At 34.7% G+C, this 22214-nt stretch overlaps 1 protein-coding gene across 9 annotated transcripts in view; it reads right to left on the reverse strand.

Annotated features, from left to right (window-relative positions):
- WDR7 (WD repeat domain 7) overlaps nt 1–22214 on the reverse strand; it is a 357038-nt gene that overhangs the window by 236530 nt on the left and 98294 nt on the right. For all 9 annotated transcript variants that reach the window (XM_070512986.1, XM_014847072.3, XM_014847081.3 and 6 more), the window contains 2 exons: nt 12271–13040; nt 10884–10972 (listed from right to left, as the gene is read on the reverse strand). In XM_070512986.1, coding sequence (XP_070369087.1) covers nt 10884–10972; nt 12271–13040 — 859 coding nt within the window. The remainder of the gene's footprint in view (nt 1–10883; nt 10973–12270; nt 13041–22214) is intronic.

The raw sequence follows: 22214 nt of genomic DNA on the forward strand, positions 1-22214 counted from the left end.
AAGATGCTGCCCTCATGTACTCAGACTCCAGTAGGGAAAGCAAATAAGCAACCAATTAAAATATTATCGTAAATTGCACTCCTCTGTATCTCCTCCACTAGACATAAGCTCCTTGAAGGCAGAGACTTCTTTGGTCAGCCCTCATAGCCTCGGCACCTGGTTATTGGACACATTGATTCTAAAAGCATAAAGAGAAGGTATCTACAGATTCATTCATTCAACAAATATTTATTGAGCACCTTCTACGTATCAGCCACTGTTCCAAACACTTGTGATAAATCAGTAAAGAAAAAAGAAAAAATATCCCTGCCCTTTGAGCTTCCAAAGCAGACCAAAGTTAAAAGCCAATTATTTTCTAAAAGACACATAAGTTCAAACAAAAAATTTTAAGAGATTTTCAGGTCCATCCATTGACTCGATACATGTACTCCCGGTTTTTTGCTATAGACCCTGGAAAAGGCTGGTGAGAAACTGCTGGTTAATTTATGTAAATTATTACTGAGGTAATTTAACAAAGACTATTTCTTCTAAGTTTAGACAACCTAAATTGAATCAATTTCCGAAAAATAAAATTGCAAATAATGTAACATAACCATAAATCTTTAAATTGCTTGGACTTGCTTCCACACCTACCACTGGGTAAAGATGCAACTACCAACATAAAGACATGGTCAGAATCAAGATAAGCACCAGAGAACAGACCAAAAACTTAAGCCTTGAGATTAATGAATTGATCAAGAGAAATACAGTGTGTTAGAATGTAGAAAAGCCTAAAGCCACAGGCAGATTTAGGGCTGTATGACGATGAACAAAAATTTAGTTGTCCGACATCTCTGACCCCTTTTTCAAGTGAGATGTTTTACAAACTGAAAAATCAAGTATCTAATAAATAAACACTGTCTCTATCAAAAGGTAAATGACTGTCAGTAAATGCTAATTATTGGCAAACACTGAATTAACAACTTCACTATAAGACAAAATAAACCTCATGTGAAAAAATTATTTTCCAATAAAATATACTGATATTGTTTATGAGAAATCATGTTAGCTAAACTATCTATATCATCTTTATTCTCAGACCCAAATGTCTATGAAAGGTCCAATCCTCAGCTAAATTCTTTACTCCATATAGATTATTTTGCAGTTGAACAAGTATTAGCCAACATATAAGTGACAGTTTATCGAAAAGAAGCGTATTCATGTTTGCAATCCAACTTGAACAAATGGATTGTGAGTCAATGTGCACTGTAGTGAGAGAAAGGAAAATAAAACATAAGGAAAGAGGAAAATGTTTAAAAGAAAACCAAGGTAAGAGAAGTCAGAATAGAAAGATGAGAATATATAATATTCTAACTGAATTCTAGCTGAATTACAGTCAGAGAACTCAGAGCCGTTTACCTATAACTCTTACCACTCCCTACCCTAAAGTGGTTATTTATGTTCATGTATTATCTACTGGATGTATATAAACTACTCAAGAGAGTATACATTCAGACTGATCTCCCTAACACCTCAAATTAGAACGGTTTGGAGGAAAACAGTGCATAAGAAACATTTGCTAAAGAAATAAGTACCTCATATATTCATTTCAATATTCAAATAGCAAGTGGATTTCATAATGCCATCCTAAAGTGTTTTACTAAAGTGTTTTACTGTGTAACTCAGTAGATTGCTAATCTTCATTTACTTTAAAAAACAAGCATCTGTGCTGTTCCAAATGGAAATTCCTAAATCTATTGCCTCAAGTAAACGCCTTAGAAAAAGACAATTTTCAGTGCCTTCTTCACTGCTCTCAAAACTCAATGCTTTTCTGAGAAGCAACATTAAAGCACTCCAACTTTAAAATCCTCAGACCTGGTCAGGTGAGCAAATCCAATACAATAACGGTGGTAAAGTATATAATGCATCATGACAACATCATAAATTACACAGGATTGCTTGTATGTACTATGATCACAGAGAGAGAAAAATGTAATCCAAGAAGAAACGTCAACTGTAAAGAACGATAACGAAGACGATAATGATGACAACAAATTATATCTCTAAAAGGAATCGATCTTAAATGAAGTTTAAACTAACTAAATGAAGGAGAGTATGCTCTGCTGCTTATTTGTATTGTATAATCTGGAAGATATTTTTAACGAATTTAGAAAATAAATACATGCTGCTGTAGAAAGAGCACAGGATCTAGAGTTAAAAGGTGCTGGCTGTGTGTCTTAATTATATCATAACTAATTGTACTTTACACAAGCCTCTTATCTATGTAAGCCTGTTTGCATTTCTCCCTGAAAGAATGCTCTAAAAATATTAAAACTCTATACAACATAAAGACTTCTTATAAAGTTCTTATAAAGCAAGAGTATATTAGAACACTTTAAAAGCAAAGGGAGAGGAACTTCCACTTCCCGCCAAGATGGAGTAAGAGGAAACAGATTTACAATCCCATCTAAAACAACTGAAAAAAAAAAGGCAAAATACATAAAAGAATAGTCTCAAATCACTGGACATCAATCAATGATGGATTGAGAGTCAGGAGATGGGAGGCAAAGTGAGCATTACTGCCCCATTATTGCCTTGAGGGAGTTTCTAGGCCAAGATACAGAAAGGGGGACTTGAGGACTTGGCAGTTTCCCTGAGTTGAGGAGACAGAGTTAAGAGTTGAGAAACCAGGGCAGCTAGAATTCACAGGACAGACAGAAGAGAGCTGCATAGATCCAAGCTCTTCAGAGGTCCCCTTGAGTATGCAGCACAGAACTCATCAGGACAGACAGAAGAAAGCTGCACAGATCCAAGCTCTTCACAGGTCCCCTCGAGTACGTGGCACAGAACTCATCAGTGCATGTGTTTAAGGAAACTACTAGAGGCTGGCAAAAGAACTACTGAAGGGCCAGAAAACAGTGCCTGCTCTCATTAGCCTGACTGGAAAATTCACAATTCATGAGGTACTGGATAGAGTACTCACGAAGATCGTGCCTCAGTAAGGGGAAATAATTAGCCTAAGAGACAGCATTACTCCAAACCCACCTAAGAAATCATAAAAGCAAGACCAGAAAAAGAACAAACTGTTCCCAAGTAATTTAACTGCATCCCAAAACATAGCTCAAGAAGACTTCTAAGAATACAAAAATATTCAGTACCCAACTAGGTAAAATTCAATATCTGCCATCTAATCAAAGATTACTAGGCATGCAAAGAAGCAGGAAAGCACAGTCCATAATGAAGGGAAAAAATCAATTAAAATCAACTCAGAACTGACAGAGATGTCAGAATGATCAAATAAGGGTATTAAAACAGTTATTATAACTATAACCTATATATTCAAAAAAAGTCAGATAGAGACAAGGAAGACATAAAAAAGAAGCCAATCAATTCTAGGGATGCAAACCACTAAGTCTGAGATGAAAAATACAAGGGGTGGGACGAATGGCAGGTTAGACATTGTCAAGAAAAAACAAATGAACTTGAAGACATTACAAAAGAAACTACCTAATGAAAACAAAGAGAGGAAAAGAATATAAAATTTAAAAAGAGCATCAGTGAGCTGTGAATCAATTTCAAGTGGCTTAATGTACATGTAATTTGAGCCCCTAAAGAGAGGAGAGAGAGGAGGACAGAAAGAATATTTGAAGAAATAAAATTGAAAAATGTTTATATTAATGCAAGCAATAAAACTAAGAAGCTCAACAAACAGCCAACCACAAAAACATGAAGAAAACAACATCAAGGCACCTCATAATCAAATTGTTCAAAACTATGATAAAGAGAAAATCTTAAAAGCAGCAAGAGTAATAAAGCAAAAAAAAAGGTTTCATACAGAGGAACAAAGATAAGGATGACATCAGACTTCTTGTTAGAAACAATACAAGTGAGAGCACAATAGAGTATCATCTTTAAAATACTGAAAGATAAAAATGGCCAACATAGAATTCTATACCAGATAAAAATATCCTTCAAAATGAAAGGCAAATAAAGATGTTTGCAGACATACAAATGCTGAAAGAACAGTAGACTTTCACTATAAGAAATGTTAAAGCAAGTGCTTTAGGCTGAAGCAAAATGATACCAGATCGCAATCTGGATCTAGACAAAGGAATGAAGAGCACCAAAACCTGTAACTATATGGGTAAATATGAATGCTTTTTTCTTATTATTAAAGTCTCTTTAAAATATAATTGACTATTAAACACAAGTAGTAATAATGATTTTTGAGGCTTATAACACATGTAAAAGTAAAATGCATGACAACAGTAACATAAAGGCCAGGAGGTGAGAAATGCCAAGTATAATATTATAAAGTTTTTATATTAAATGTTAAATGATATAATATCACTTGAAGAGACACTGTGACAAGTAGACTAGAAACTCTAAAATAACCACCAAAATAACAAAACAAAAAGTTAGCTCATAAGCCAATAAGGGCGATAAAATGGAATCATAAAAAACCCTCTATGAACCAAAAAGACAGCAGAAAAAGAAAGGAAAGAATAAACAACAAATGGGAGAAGGAAAAACATAAATAGCAGAAAGACAGACTCAAACCTAACCATATCAATAATCCAATTAACTATAAATGGTTAAAACACCCAGTTAAAAAGCAGGTCAGACTGCCTATGAGAAACACAATTTAAATATAAAGACCTAAATAGGTGAAAAGTAAAAAAAATGGGAAAAGATATGCCATGCTAACAGTCACCAAAAACACTGAAATGGCTATTATAACCAAAGTAGATTTCAAGGCAAAGGATTATCAAGGACAAAAAGGTCATTTCATAATGACAAAAAGTCAAATCATCAATAAGAAATAACAATTCTAAAGGTTTATGCACCTACTAAGAGAGCTTTAAAATACATGAAGCAGAAAGTGATAGAAGTACCAAGAGGAAGAAACAAATCCACAATTATTGCCACAGATTTCAATACCCTTATCTAAATGACAGAATCAGAAAAATCAGCAAGTATATATTAAACTTGAACACTGTCAAGCAACTTGAGCTGACATTTATGAAACACTTCCCCCAACGACAACAGAATACACAGTCATCTAAGTGCATACAGCATATTTACCGAGACAGACCATATTCAGGGCCATAAAACAAGTCTCAATATTCAAATGATTCAAACTATACAAAGTTTGTTATCTGATCATAAATTAGACATCAATAACAGAAAGATCCTCAGAAAATCCCCAAACTTAAATAATTCACCAATAAATTATCCATGGAAAAAATCAAAAGGAAAATTAAAAGCACAACCTATCAAAATATGTGAGCTGCTGCTAAAGCAGTACTTAGGGGAAATTTGTAGTACTCACTGCCCATATTGGAAAAGAAGAAAAGTTTCAATTCAATGACCTCAGCTTCCACCTTAAAAAACTAAAACATAAGAGCAAATTAAAAGCAGAAGAAATGAAATAATAATCAAAGCAGAAATAAATGAAACAGAAAAAGAAAAGATAAAATTCAATGAAACCAAAGGTGGTTTCTTTAAGATTCATAAAATTGCTAAACTACTAGCCAGACTGATCAGGAAAAATGAGAAAAAAACAAAATATTAATAACAGAAATGAGAGAGGGAATATCATCTGAAATTCTAGAGACATGACATTAAACGGAAAATTAGAATATTAAACAAATTTTTGCCCATAAATTTGACACAAACCACCAAAGTTCATCCAAGGTGAAATTAAAAAAAAAAAAAAACCTAAACAGCCCTATATCTATTAATGCATTTACATTTGCAGTAAAAATCTTCCCATAAGAAAACTCCAGGCCCTCATACTTTCACTAGTGAATTAGATCACACAAATAAGAAATAATATCAATTCTACGCAAACCCTTCCAGAAAACACAAGAAAAAGATTAACATCCTAACTCATTCTGCGAGACTGACATTATCCTGTTACCAAAATTGAAAAATGACATTATCAGAAATGAAAACTGGGGACCAAAATCCTTCATTACCATACACACATAAAAACTCTCAACAAAACTTTAGTAAGTTATATCCAATAATCCATAAAAACAATAATTCAACATGACCAAGTGTGGTCTATCCCAGGACTGTAGGCTTGTTTTAAAATTCCAAAGGCAATGTACTTCATCTTAGTAAGAAAATAAAGAAGAAAAAATCATATGACAATTTCAACAGATGCAGAAAAATCATCTGGCAAAACCTAACAACGATTAATAATTAAAAAATCTTAGCAAACTAGGAAAAGAAGGGAACCTCCTCAATGCCCACCTCATCTAAGAACAATCTACAGCTAACGTCATACTTAATAGTAAAAGACTAAATGCTTTACCCCTAAGATTGGGAATGAGGCAAGGAAATCTGCTCTAACTTCTTCAATTCAACTTTGTTCCATAAGTCCTAGCCTGTGCAAAAAGAAAAATAAAATGCATATAGATTGAAAAGAAGTAAAATCGTCTTTATTCACACATGACATGATTTTTGGCACACACTCTAAAAGAAGGGCTGAAAATCAGTAAGAAACCATCCATCCTTATTAAGAAGTTAAAAAAAAACCCAGCATATTGAATCCAGAGGAAGGAGAAGTGATAAAGGGCAGAATTTAGTGAAACAGGAAAAAATATGCACTAGAAAGGACAAACAAAGGCACAGTGGGTTCATTAAAAGGACTAAAAAGATTGATAAGCCCCTGGTAAGACTGATCAAGAAAAAAAGAGAAGACACAAATGATTAATATCAAGAATAAAAATGAAGACATCACTACAGACACCAGAGAAATTAAAAAGATAAGACAATGTTATCTTTTCAAATGCCAACACACTTGAAAATTTAGAAGAACTGGAAAAATCCTTACATATGTATTAGTTAACAAAACTGACACAGGAAGAAACAAAAAATCTGAAAAGTCATATAACAATGAGAGAAACTGAAACCAGAATTTTAAAACTCAGCACAAAGAAAACTCTAGATCTAAATCCAGAAATTCCACTGCACATTTATGAAAGAAACAATGCACTAATTATACCTGATTAAATTAGATTACATTAAATTAGAATTACACAAATTCTACCCGAAAATAGAAAAAGAGGATAGATTCCCCAATCCATTTTCTGAAATATGAATAACATAAAACCTTACAAGGACATTAGAAGAAAACTTTTTCCTAAATAAAAAATATTAAACTAAATGCAAGAGTATCTACAACAATAATACATCACAAGATTGGTTTTATTCTGGAATGCAAGATTGGGTTTATGTTCTAAATTCATCAAATTGACAGAGTAAAAAGTTATATAATAATCTCAATAGTTAGAGAAAAAGCATGATAAAATCCAACACACATTGATGATAAACATGTAGCAAAGGAATAATACAGTTAATTTCTTAAAAATTATCTGTAAAAGCATATAGGAAATATCACATATGAAAGCTAAAAAGTTTTCCCCTTAGGGGCTGGCCCTGTGGCAGAGTGGTTAAGTTCGCGTGCTCCGCTGCAGGCGGCCCAGTGTTTCGTTGGTTCGAATCCTGGGCATGGACATGGGCTCGTCAAGCCACACTGAGGCAGCGTCCCACGTGCCACAACTGGAATGACCCACAACCAAGAATATACAACTATGTACCAGGGGGCTTTGGGGAGAAAAAGGAAAAAAAAATAAAATCTTAAAAAAAAAAAAAGTTTTCCCTTTCACACCAGGAATAGAAAAAGTTATTCCATATCATCCTCCACATGATCAAAGGAATCTACAGATGAAGTACCACAATTAATAGGTGAATTTAGCAAGATTGCTTGATACAAGGTCAATATTCAAAAATCAACTGTATTTCTATACCAAGGGCACAGAAAATGAAAAAATAATACCAATTATAAGAATATTTTAAAAATCTAATATGTAGGAATAAATCTAACAGAAGATATATAAGACATGTACACAGAAAACCATAAAAGAGTTTCAATAGCTAAACAAGACCTAAATAAACGTGGAGCGATATGAGGTTGATGGACTGAATAAGTGAATCCCATAAAGATATTAATTCTCCCCAAACTGATCTATAAATTTAATAAAATTGCAAGTGAAGTCACAATAGGTTTTTGTGACAGTTGAGAAACCAGTTCTAAATTTATACAGTCATATGTGGCTTACCAACAGTCCAAGAAATGAGTCATTAGGTGATAATGTCATTGAACATCATAGAGTGTGCTTACACAAACCTAGATGGTGCAGCCTACTATACACCTAGGTTTCATGGTACTAATCTTCTGGGACCACTGTTGTACACCATCATTGACCAAAGCATTGTTATGTGGCACACAGCTATACTGAAATTCAAAGGGACAAGAATAGCCAAAACACTCTAAGAAGAGTAAGGTGGGAAGACTTGATCTACTGAAATATCAAGTCATCTCACAGAGCTACAGTAATTAAGGCACAAGAATATACAAACAAACAAATGGGCTCAAACAGTCCAGAAACAGACTATCATATATAAGGACATTTTATTTATGACAGAGATGGCACTGCAGAGCAGTGGGGAAAAAATCATCTCTTTAATAAATCATGCTGGACCAATTTGTATTGCATGGAGGAAAAAGCTGAAACAGGACCCCTGCTTCACATTATACAGAAAATTAAATTCCAGGCAGTTTGTTGATCTATATAAGAAGGGTAACATAAAAAAGCTTCTAAAAGAAAACAGAGAACATCATCCTCATGATATCAGAGTAGGGGTATCAGGGTAACTTTTTTTTTGAGGAAGATTAGCCCTGAGGTAACATCTGCTGCCAATCCTCTTTTTGCTGAGCTAACATCCATGCCCATCTTCCTCTACTTTTTATGTGGGGTGCCAGCACAGCATGGCTTGCCAAGCACTGCCATGTCTGCACCCAGGATCTGAACCGGCGAATCCCAGGCTGCCAAAGCAGAAGGTGTGCACTTAACTGCTGTGCCACCGGGCCGGTCCCTCAGGCTAACTTCTTAAACAGGACACAAAAATATTAATCAAAAATGAAAAGCTTGATATATTAGATATATTAGCCATACCAAAATGGCTAACATGAAAAAGATGGAAAATATTAAGTATTGGCTAGGATATCTAGCCAACATACCAGCTGCGTATGAGAACTCTTGTTGATCCATATCCTAGCCAACACAATATTTTCCATCTTTTTCACTTTAGCCTTTTTGATGGAAGTATATTAGTCTCTCACTTAGGAAAACATGTTAACATTACCTACTAAAGCTGAAGATAAACACATGAAGAAATTCCACTTTTGATTATATACACAACAGAAATGCTTATAATGTACACTAAGATTCAAATACAAGAGTGTTTGTAGCAGAATTACTTATGAAAACCAAACACTGGACAGAAAAATGGATGAATAAATTGTGATCTATTCATTCAACAGAATACAATACAGGAATGAAAATGAACAAACTATAGTCAAATGCAACAACACTGATAACCTCACAAAAGCAGCCAAACACAAAAGAATACGTACTCCATGATTCTGAATTCATCTAAAATTCAGAACAGAGGCAAAACTAATAAAAATAGTGTTGAGGAATTTACACTTAGGTGATACAACTATAAATGAAAGCAAGGGAGTGATCTGCTAAAAGTCAACAGAGCAGTTACCTTTGGAAGGGGAAGGTACAATGACTGGGAGGAAACATGCAGGACGCTTCTGGCGTGCTGGCAGTGCTCTATTTCTTGTCCAAGAATATAGTTACAGGGGTGTTTAGCTTGTAAAAATCACTTAGCTGTAATTTCTGATTTGTGCACTTTTCTGTATGTACACACATACACAAGTATAAAAAGTTATCTTACCAAAACTTATATAACTTAATATAAACTATAATAAAATGATTATATAAGCTTAATGCGAGGAGAGGGAAACGAGAGGGGTGATCATGTGGGTGGGGTTGGAAATGAAGAATAGGCATGGCAAAGAGAGTGAGGCAGCTTACATTCCATAAGGAGAAGCCAACAGACAGTGCCTAAAACTGAAAATCAAGAATACCATTTAAGGATACTAAAGCAAGTACCAAATAATCAGCTAAGAGAGAGAAAAGAACTTGTCCCAGGGAAGGGAAAAATTGTAGATACGAAGTTGGAAGCCTATTGCTCCTCTAACAAATCTGGTAGAACTATTCATGGTCTCTTTAAAGCCAAAAAAAAAACTGAAGGAAAAAAGAACACCTAAAATGTCACCATTTACAAGCGGAACCTTCATCATCCCATCTCTTGCTTAATTCTTCACTTCTATCACATTCTGTGAGTCAGCATTAACCCCTGGCCTGAAGGAAAGCTCTCTAAGCAGAAGCGACTGCCCCCCATCAACTCTCTGGTTAGCTCACTTGTCAGTCTTAAGATGAATATAAAAGATAATAAAGGAAGAGAAACTCAACCTTTCTTCTCTTTTATTCCCTAATGAAAAACAAAGCTACAGACAAAAGTTAAGGTATCTAAAAATTCAAATTAAAAAAAACAATTTCCACTTGCACATTACAATACATGAACTACTGGCAAATGGCAGAAGAATAACCATAGTATGGAAATATGAATTTAAACATTTCTAAATGTAGTTTGAAAATAGGTATAACTTGTAAACTCAAGATATACACAATTAAGGCACTAGTGTTGTCAAGTTAAGGTGCCCCTAATCCATAAAAATTAGGCCAAAGACAGTGCAATAAAATTATGTGAAATATACTCATTTATCAATTTCTAAATAAATCTGATTTATTTTTAACTGACATCTTAATTATCCATATTTACATCTGGAATATAACAACTTTTCTCTCTTTTAACAATCTGAGACAAACAAAATGTTATGATTATACATTAGCTATGCCTCCTCAGTTTCTAGAGCTGAAATGCGATGTCAATTACTAAATAAGATTTAATTTTACCTTGTTTAATCTGTCCTTGCACAACATTACTGGAAGTTGGAGGGGAACCCCTTGCCTTAGAAAGGTCTGGGGTGCTTGGTCTAGGTGGCCTTTAAATAGAAGAAGAAAATACATGTATATATATATAGTCATATTTTCAGATTTCCAGAACCATTTAAAATATTGAACTTTCAAGTTCCAAATGAATTGCAAAAGAAACACATAAAGAACATTTTCAATTTACTGTTCCAGAAAGATGGGGTGCTTTTTTGTTTTGTGCCTGTTAACATTCTCCATTTCAAATTTTAATATACTAAATTAAATGATTAGCAAATAGCAAGTAAAAATTTTACATCTAAAATTTATGCCTTATACTAGTTTAAGAAATATCTATGAACACTTTAATGTACTACCACCCACAGATAAGTATCATAATTAGTCCTTCATTCTTCAATATTAGCATGCTGAGATTTCAGCCCACCCCATATCTTTGGTCCAAATAAATTCATGGAATCCAGCCCTAACATCCAAAAAAGGTAAGGCATTAAGAAATCTTGGATGCTAGAGGCAGACTGTCTCATTTTGAATTCTGGCTCTACCACTTACTACTTGCGTGACGTTGGACAAGTTACTTAACCTCTTTGTGTTTCAGTTTTCTTATCTATAATAGTAGGATAATAAAAGTACCTACCTTATAGGGTTAAGAGCATTAACAAGAAGCATCTGTAAAGTGCTTACAACAGAGCCAGACACAAGGTAAGTGCTACTTAAGTTTTTGTTAGATTAAAAAAATTCTTAGTATGGTCAACTCTCAATAAAGTATAATAAAACCACAGTTTAAAAAGTTGTCTTCATGACTTCTGGAAAATAGGAAATACACATTCAGGTACAGTATTCTAGAATATTAAAATAGTCTTCACCTGCACTTAAAAAAGTTTTCTCTTTTGCCACTGAAAAACTCTGACCACACTTCTCACAAAATTCTGAAGCCAATCACTGAGCACACATAGCATTCATCACATATGGGTCACAAAGAAGAGAAGCATTTTAACCTAACATACATTTGAATTAAATGTTAGTGCAAACTTTAAGTAGATATAATTCTAAGATGATATTTACTGAAGAGCTAGTCTATAATTCATTTATTAAAGCTGAATTGTAACCTAGTCCCTCATTCCAATTTTTTTTTAAAAATAGCTAGTGAGCATGTCTGACTATGGATAAAACCATATATTTGTATCATGTTTTAAATCATGCATATCATGTTCTAAAATTTAAAGGGGAAACACTGAAATGATACAAAAATGCTAAAGTGTGTAGAGCCAAAAAAAGTAATAAAGTGACAAAAGTAAAACAGGTTTTTCTTTTTTTCAAACATAAGAATAAAATCAAACTATCATTGTCACACCTGGTAGGGCCCTTCTTCATATGATCACCAATAAAAGTTGCATTGGTCATACTCATTAAGGTATTTGCCAAAGATATGACGGACAGAAGATGTTGTGTGGTGACGGCTCGGGACACTCCATAAGTTCCTTTTCCTACTCCCTCAGTTGCTGGCAGCTTCCTTCCTACTTCTGCTTTCCCATGTGACAGTTTACAAGCAGCCTGATTATAACCAGGAAGCATCAGTGACATATGACCTCCTCTGGATAAGAGACCAAATGATACTGTGCAATGGGGTTTGAGCATTCCAAGGCGATCAAGACAAACTTCATCCAGAACTTCATTCAAACCCCAGGCATGAAGGCAGGACATGAATAATTTTGCAGTGTCCATAGTTAAATTATATTCTAATAGGGTCAATGGCTTAGATTTGCTGGCCCGATATTCAGGATCACTTTCTTCCCTTCTTTGCCTCATTATCTCCTCATCCTCCTCTTCATCATCAAGGAGATGTTCCTTTATGTTCTCTTTGATAGTTTCTTTCACTTGTTGGAAGAGAACTGCTGCTCGCTTTCCAGTTAGAAAAGAGCCTCCTTTGTCTGAACTGCCAGATGCTTTTTGCAAATTCTCTGGGGAAATAAGCGCAGTATTCGGCCTAGAGGCTTCTTCAGTCAGGAGTTGAATAATCAACGCTTCCACATCAAAGAAAAGCACATGTATGTCCGGGTCTGTTAGGTTTGTCTTTATTGCTTGAACCATCAGGGAGTTATGAGAATATTTAGGTAAATTTCCCTGCAATAAATATTTTTAAAAGATGGTTATAATTAAAAGTGTTTAATTTCACACATTCATTAACAAACAATAAATAGTCAAAGGAATTTAAATGCTTATTAACCTGTCTTTTTAGGTACCTATACCATTGTAAGTAACACACTAACTCTGTCAATCAGCTTCATGTAAAAGATATGAACTTAAACAATTAAAAGATCTTTATGCTGAAATAACTGAAATTGTTGATTACTTTTTAAAAACAAGGAAATAACAGTTTATTATATTGAAGCAGGGAATCTTTTTACTCACAGAACAGATTAAAAGTTGTTTCAATAACTTATATGCAAATTCTATCTCTGAGAATGAACTACCATCCCACCTGAAAAAATAATCCGTTTATCACAGTTACTCATCCTTTTAAGTTGCTGCATCATCAAATCCCTCCTTTTTCTATTTTACCTTCCATCTCTCCCTGTTCACAGATTCTTTTCCCTCAACAGAGAACATGTTCAAGTCTATTTAGATTCTAAAAATAGTGTTACCTTTGACTATGCCCCCTCTTCTCTTTCTCTCTCCTCCTACTGCCCCTTTCAGCCAAATTTATGGAAAGTAGTAGACTAACCCCATGGAAACTTTTCAGTCCCTCTCCTCCTTAATCTCTTTGCAGTATCTGACATTGTTATTTTTGCTGAGAGAGAGAGAGAAAGTATAAATAAAAATAAAAAGCCACCTCTCCCAGCTTCCAAGAGAACACCTTCCTGGTGACTCTTCTAATTCTGACCCACCCTTTCAGTCGGTTGCCCTGACAACTCACTCTTCCTTCAACATTAGAACTATCATCTATATGTAGGTGGCTCCCTAATTTCCATCATCAGCCAGACCAGCCTCCTGAAGGAGTTTCAATCCTGTATTTACAACTTGTATTGGATGTCCCACAGTACCTCATATTTAATATGCCCCAATCTCCACCCTCCCACTAAACCTGCTCTAACCATCAGGGGAGAATCTGTCCTCTTCCATTCTATCCCCACCACTACCATCCACACATCTAGACCTTATCTTCTCTCCTCTAAACAGGTCTCTGTGTGCTCCTAGTCTCTCCTCACTCCAGTGTCACCTCCACAGAGCCACGAGACTGCTCTCTGAAGCATAAATCTAATCACGTCACTCTTCTGCCAAAAAAATTGCCATTATCATGGGTTATGAAGAGAAATACAAAATACAAAATTATTAAAAACTACATCAAAATATAGGTGAATATATCTGATCTCAAGGTGAGAGAGGACTTTCGAAACATACTTAAATTTAAAATTTATTACTAAGAAAATATTAAACGGCAACTAAGAAATAGGAATAAAATGTGCCAGAAACAGGACTGATGAAGACTTACAATCTATATAAATATTTCTTAAAATCAATGAGAAAAATACTAATGCCCAAAGAAAAGGGAAAAATACCATAAAGATCACAGACAATCCACAGAAAAAGAAACATTAATGGTCAATAAATATGGAGAAAAACCTGCTCAAACTCAAGGAAATAACAGCTAAAATAACCACAAGACACCATTTATAAAATTAACAAACAGTAAACACTCAAAATACTTGGCCAGAAGCAAAATGAAAGTCAAACTCACATGCTGCACACATAAATTTCAATAGCAGCCTTTTGGAAGAGTAATTTGGTAAAATACATTGTGAGCCCTTGAGATTGTTTGATTCAGTACATTTATGTCTAGAACCCCATCCTTAACAGTCAGAAATACACACAAGGATTTATGTACAAAGATGTTGAGTGAAACAGTATCCATTATTTAAAATTGAAAACCTAAATAATCTAACAGTAAGGAAATAGGTAAATAATTTAAACATAGCCACACAATAGAATAAATACTGCAATCATTACAAAACACACTTTCTGGGCACATTTCATCACATGGCAAAATGCCCATGTTCCAATTTTAAGTGAGACAAAATTACACACATGCATTGCCAAACACACACGGTGTGGTTCTGATTTCATTTACTTAATGCTTAAGTATATAATTGAGCATGGGGAGAAACACTGAAAAGAAATACATGAAAATGTAAACAGTAACTACATTTTATGATGGAATTATATAGGATTTTCATTTTCTTCATATTTCTATATATTTCTCAAATTGTACATAATCAATATATACTATTTTCATAATTAGAAAATAAAGTTCTAGGATAAAATGCAAAATCTTTCAGCACAACATTCAAGGCCCACACGATCTGACACCAAATACTTTTCCAGCTTTAACAAACAGGCTCTAGTACCATAACCATGGTCTCTCACCCATTAATCCTTTTATTTATTCCTTTGCCCAAAATACTCTTCTTTGTTCTCCTCCAATACCTTCTTTTCCATCAAGACCCTAATTCTCCCAAGGGAAGTCAGTCTACAATGAATCTAGCTCCCATAACATTTTGTATCTACGATACATGACAAATTTGTCTGTCTTGGTTATATTTATACAATTAGTTTATGTATTTACATTTTCCTGTACTCTGTGAGAACTAACTACATCTTACTCATCCTATTTAACCCTAAGCCTAGCAGAGTACCTGGAAGAGTGAAGAAAGACTTATAAAAATCTTTATAAAATTATTTTAAATTACTAACTCTTCTATTGTAAAATTACAGCAAATCCCCTTAACCGGTCTCTCTTCTGTCTCAACCCTCCTCCCATATGACTATGTTTCTTTCTGGCTTAAGAGGCTTCAATGGCATTTTATAACCCAAGGATAAAAACTTTGCAAAGCAAAGACTTCTTGACAAAGTACAAAACATCCTCCAAAATATCTTGTTGCCTACTTCTCCAATTTCATCTCTAACTACATTCCCTTTATCTTCTACTGCAACCAAACTAAACCACTTGTACCTTCCAGAACACGCAGTTTCAGGCATTTGTACCTTTGCATTGCTTATGCCAGGATGATGCTCCTTTCTCATTCTCCCCACTGCCACTCAACTCATACTTCTACCCATCTTTCAAAAAGCATCTCAAGTGTCTGCTCTTCCAAAAACTATTTCCAGAATTATCACTAATTCTGCTCTGAATTGAATGAGTGATGCTTAAAGGAAGGTAAAAAATAAATATTGTTTCTGTACTATAGCTTAAGAACCTAATGTGTTACTTATGATAAATTTACACTACAAAAAATATGAAGTAAAAAGAAAATCAAGACTTTCTGAATTTGATTCTTGTATTTAATTCATTCATTCTACATTAACCTATATTTGTGCAAGACACCGGGGAAATGAAGATAAATAAGATGGTTTTCTAGACATGGAGCTCAAAACTAACAGATAATGACCTATAAAGACATTATTACAATGTAATATAAATAGTGCTACAAATAAAGGGAGATTGGAAGGTATGATAAAGGGACACAATGGAGAAATTACCAACTCCACCTTGGGTGACCAGAGAGATCCTCACTGAAGGGGTAACATGAGCAATGAAAAGGCACAAAGATGTGAAAAAGGATAAAGGCAGGAAACATCACAGGATGGATGTTGATGAAACCACAGGTGACTAAGATGAAGAAAGCAAGGGATGTTTCATTGGGAGCACAGAGGTCCACACTAAGGCTTTTAAACTTTATCTTGCAGGCTCGGAAGCCACTAAAGCAGCACTTCTCTCAGAATCATCAGGGGTGCTAGTTAAAATACAGGTTCCTGGGCCTGATATCAGATCTGAATCAGTGCATCTCAGGATTGACCAGAATCTGCCTAATGAGAACCCGAGATGACTTTATGCAGTAAAGTATGAAAACTACTGTCTGAAGGCTTTAATGAGAGGAGTTAACACGATGAAATTTAATTTTATAAATGTTTATCCACCAGCAATGCCGGCTAAAAAGAAGCAAGATCAGAGTCATGACTATGAATTGAGAGAAAACAGAAGCCATCCAGATGAGGGAATATAAAGTATGCAATAGTACTGAGAATGTAAAAGATGGGATGGATTGAAGAATGTCTACAACACTCTTTTATTTCTCACACCACTGTGTTTTGTATTTGCCTTTTCAAACACTGAATGTGTAATGCAAACACTATGCTTAATGCTTTGTAGCTACTGACACTAATCTGACTGAATGATACATAAAATTAAATATTTATAATACATTATATCTAACATTATTAATATGAAAATCATTATTAATAATGATAGATACCACATACTAAAGTGTTGCTATGGCCCAGGCATTATGCTAGGCATTAGGGTTGGCTATGTCACAGCAAAAGGTAAAATATCATTTTATACCACCTTATATCAACATCAGGTAGACAAATGTGACATTAGGTGTGAGGGAATAGGTAATAACAACATTAGATAAAAGAGCCCACCACAGTACTTTAGTAAATATTGTCTTTCCAGTAAAGATCTATAAAACTCTTTCAGGAGAAAGAGAGACCATTACTACCAAAGAATATAAAATCAAACATGTTTTGTAAAGAAATTACTGAAGCAGCAAGAGTGGCTTGAAGAAAAAAGATGACAAGAGTGAGGATACAAGGTTGACTTTCAAGCTCTCTCTGAAGTCAACCACATATATGCCCCTTTCAGCACCCCCAGATCTGCCCAGGGTTTCTGTCTCTTTCTGGGAGGTGTGCCAGCAGACAACCTATGTCCTTGGACAACTGAAAGGTTATCTAATGTCTGGTACCATGATATCTGGATGTGATTGTGTACGACTCCTCTTATCACAACCTCTCAGTGATACTGATTGTGTCATTGTGACAAAAACTGTATCTAATAGAAATCCACAGTCAGAAAAAAAAAGAGTAAAAAAATAAATAAAACAACAATAAAAACAGATAAGAAAGAACAGAGGGAGACTGAATGAAAGGAGAGAAAATGTCCCATCCTCAAGTCCTGCAGACAAACTATAATTTCTGATATCACCAAGTCCTGCATATGACCCCATAATGCCTGACAATGGATACTGCTGACTTAACAAACAGCATCTTATTACAACAAAATATAGATATCCAGCAAAGTTGTGAGGGTAAGATTTTAGCTAAATGGGTAGAGATGGCAGACTTGACCACCAACACGTTTGGTATTCTATTGCATTACGCTAAGATTAGCTAAAGGAAAAGGAATAAAAACATCTACCAAACCGCAAGGGTCTCTGGCTTAATCATAAGATACACACATCCAATGAAGACTAATTCACTCAAATCATCTTATATTCTTAACAATTTCAAATACAGGCTATCTGATCCTGGAAATTCTTTAACTGGAATGTTAGTATGCTTGCTCTGCCACCTTTATTAGAACATATGAAATGTGTGCTCACAAACTCACTTTTACATTATCATGGAGGAAGATTAAACTCAATTCAACAAATATTTGTGGAGTCCCTACTATATCCACGATGCCTGGGAGAAAATAAAGCCTCTGTACTTCAGGCAATAATTTAAGAACTTACTTGAAAAGGGACAATAAGGAAAGCTAAGTCATAAGGTATATACAAATGAAATGGTCTCAAATTTGCTACTAAAACTCAATGGTAAATGCAAAACACCTACACATATTTACTAAAAAAGCTAGTAAAACAGATATTTTTGACATTTTCATTGTAGGTACTAAACCTATAACTTTATATTTTCTGTATAGGGGAAACTACAGATTTAGCCATTACAAATATTAAATAAGGAATCTGACCTACAATACTACAGAAATGCAACAAGAGGAAAAAATTATTGGATTGCTTGCTCATCACTACAGGTGAACCTGTGGCAATCACTGTAATCGTGTCTAAAGTGAAAAGCCAAGGAAAATGACAGAACTATGATCGTGAGCTTAATCCTTATTCAAACATGGGTATTTTTAAGCACAAGTGCACACATGCACGCCATAAGAAGCAGCTCCCAGCAACAAAGAAAACAACTTACAATCTGCGGAGAAGAAAATGTTGATGTTCCCTTGTTATAATATTTATTATCATATATTTGAATATATGCTAGGTTAAACCACATCTGCTGAAACACCTGATAGTTTTGTTGCCTAAAACCAACATTAAAATGATATTTTAAGTATATTTCACTTTATCCAATGACTTAGAGAAATTTGAAACACTGGGAATAATTTTACTCTTGCACCATTCACTTCAATGGTTAAAATCATACTTATTCCTGAATCATTTTTTAATGTCCCGGTTTAAGACTACTTTTAAAGTTACCTCATAAAATAATTTATTATTTTTCCTGAAAGAGCACTGAGTCTAATCTATAACTATAATATTAAATAGTTTGGATTTCTACCTAAACATAAAGTTGATTTTTGCCAATAAGCATTAAACATCAGCTGATTTTGATGCTAAAGTGTAAAGCAGAAGAGTGGATTATTTAACAAAAAAATCTGAATCCACTTTGAAACCATAGATCAAGGATACTAAGAATAAGACTAGGAAATGTTCTATATCTCACACACATACATATACATGTGTGCTTCTATAAATATCAATACTGAGTAACAGAATACAAGAAAAAAATATGTATTTGACAACTATTAATATAATAGTTTACAAAATAATTATGTAGGTATTTTTATAATACATGTTCTTAATAATTTTTAGTTTCCTAAGGATAGTATAAAGAACTGGTTTATTACCGAAGAATATTTTGGTAGAAAAAATAAATAAAAAACAATAATTTGGGACCAGCCCTGATGGTCTAGTGGTTAAAGTTCAGCAGACTCCACTTTGGCAGCCTAGGTTCAGTTCCCAGGGGCAGAACCATATCACTTGTCTGCCAGTAGCCATGCTGTGGTGGCAGCTCACAGAGAAGAACTAGAAGGACTTACAACTAGAATATACAACTATGCACTGGGGCTCTGGGGAAGAAAAAAATATATCTATATTAAAAAATAATAATTGTATTCCTGATCATGGATATTTTATTGCATAAATATCTCTAAAAGAATCTCTGAAATTCTAATACATAATGTTAAATGCAAAAGGTTCAATGAATAAAAATATACTGATGTCTTAATGTACTTTTAAAATACTCTAAAATTAGGTAAGGGAAAATTCAATCATCTACTAAAAAAAAATATGGTTTTAATCTTAATGATTTTAAGTCTTAGGAAAAGGGAAGGAGGAGAGTGAGGAAGGAAGAAAGAGCGGGGAGAATGGAGAGGGAAGTGCAAAAACTATCAAGGAAATCTTTAAGACTGCAATGGATATTTGGTGCCCTCTGCTGTCGAATTGTTGTTACTTAATACTGATGGTAAGGATAATGGTGAGATGAGTCCTTTGTCAGAGAATCCACTTAAGCTGGAATTAGACAATATACTTCTCCTAAATATTTGACTTTATATAGGATAGATTTTATGATTAGGTATGAATGACAATATACTCATTGGAGTTGATGTTATTTTACTTCACGTGTTTTCATTAACAAGTGTATCAATAAGCACAAACCAAGAAGAGATATTTAACCCATTGAAGGGTTTTAAGGTTTGATACTGTACTAAAATTTATTTCACATGACATAAATAAAATGCAAACGAATCAAAAGTTAATTATAAGTATTGAATATAAACACTTAGATCATGTCTTTAATAAAGAAATTATCTTCTAAAGACGTTTCTATGGGTGTCTTACTGGAAAATGTTTGAATAATAATAATACCCAATGGTATTAATATATTAGAAGATTCATACACTACGTTTACACAACACTAGCACAAAAGAAATCGACGTGCAACTCTTCCCAAAGGGCCAAGTTACCAAAGTAACAAGACCCGGAGCCCTGGAGGCCAGAGCACCCCTCCTCGGTAGACAGACCTTTCTGTGAACCAGTTAACTCCCCTAGCATCAAATCTTCCACCCTCCAAACAAAGAAAAGACTACCTACTTCAGAGAGATGTAAACAGCTAACAGATAACACAAGCATTATTCCTTTTGCTGGTAAAAAAAGATAAACTCAGCTCAGTTTATCTCAAATGAATGTTAAAGACGCATGTGAAAACTGTCTAAACCAACTAAAGGAAAGAAACTGTTAAAAAAAAAAAAAAAAGAAAGAAAAAAAGCCCTCCTGTTAGAACATACCCTCCTGGGTGTTCCAAAAACCTTAACACATTTGTGAATGAATGGAGACAAGACGAGCTTCTGGGCAGCTGACTTGGTAAGAAGTCAAATAATGACAACTGACGAATAACAACAAAATGAAAAGGAAGAACAAAAACCACTCTAATCTACCCTGGGTCACTCGTGAGCAATCTCTAATTGCAGAAATAACCACACTCAAACAGATTCTAACCCATTTTTAACCCTCTTCTCCCATCACTGCCAGCCTTGGCAGGCATCTCACCAGTCTCACTGCATTCATTCACCATCGCCAACCACGTCTGCACAACATGGTTTTCTTTGTCTGGGATGTTCTTCCCCACTTTTCTTCCTGATGTCAAGCCTCCACGCAAATGACTCTCTTCAGAAAAGCCTCCCCAACAATTCTTCAGGTCAGTTCACCTCCTTAGGGCTCTCTCCCACATGGATCACACCTTAAGTAGTATAAAGCTCACCACAATGAACTGCACACTGTCTCCCACATCAGAGCAGGAACTCCTCAACGCCAGGGCCTGCTGTGTGTGGATGTGATTAATGCACTCTCCAAATGTTCTCGCTTGGGGCCTAGCTTATAGTAGGCACTCAATATGTGCTGAATGAATGAAATCAATCAATCAATCAAGAGTACTAAACTAGTGTGTGCTGAATACCTACTGTGATAAATGTTTTCAAACAGGTTGCCCATTTAACTTCATTACAACCTTATTACCCCTACTTTAAAGCTAAACACAAATGGAAGCTAAGAGCTAAGTCAGTCAGTCACACAGATCACATAGCTAGTCAATGGTTAGGATATAGGAAGAAGTCAGCGTCCTACTGTATCTGCCTGACACTCAATTCTAGATATCAAGAGGTTCTCAGCATTAGTTCTGCAGAAATTCTAGAGATGGCAAGGAGGGTAGTGAGGTAAAGGGTGAATCCACTCCATTTTAATCAACCATCAAATACTGGGTCATTCACAGTGATTCAATGAAGACTTTGTGCTGGGCACTGGAAATACAAGGAGGAATACTGAATGGTCTTTTGAGGAGCTCTTAGTCTGAGATAGAGCAGTGGTTCTCAGCCAGGGGTGATTTTCCTCCCAG

This window comes from Equus asinus, chromosome 7, assembly GCF_041296235.1.
Source record: "Equus asinus isolate D_3611 breed Donkey chromosome 7, EquAss-T2T_v2, whole genome shotgun sequence".
Taxonomy (NCBI): domain Eukaryota; kingdom Metazoa; phylum Chordata; class Mammalia; order Perissodactyla; family Equidae; genus Equus; species Equus asinus.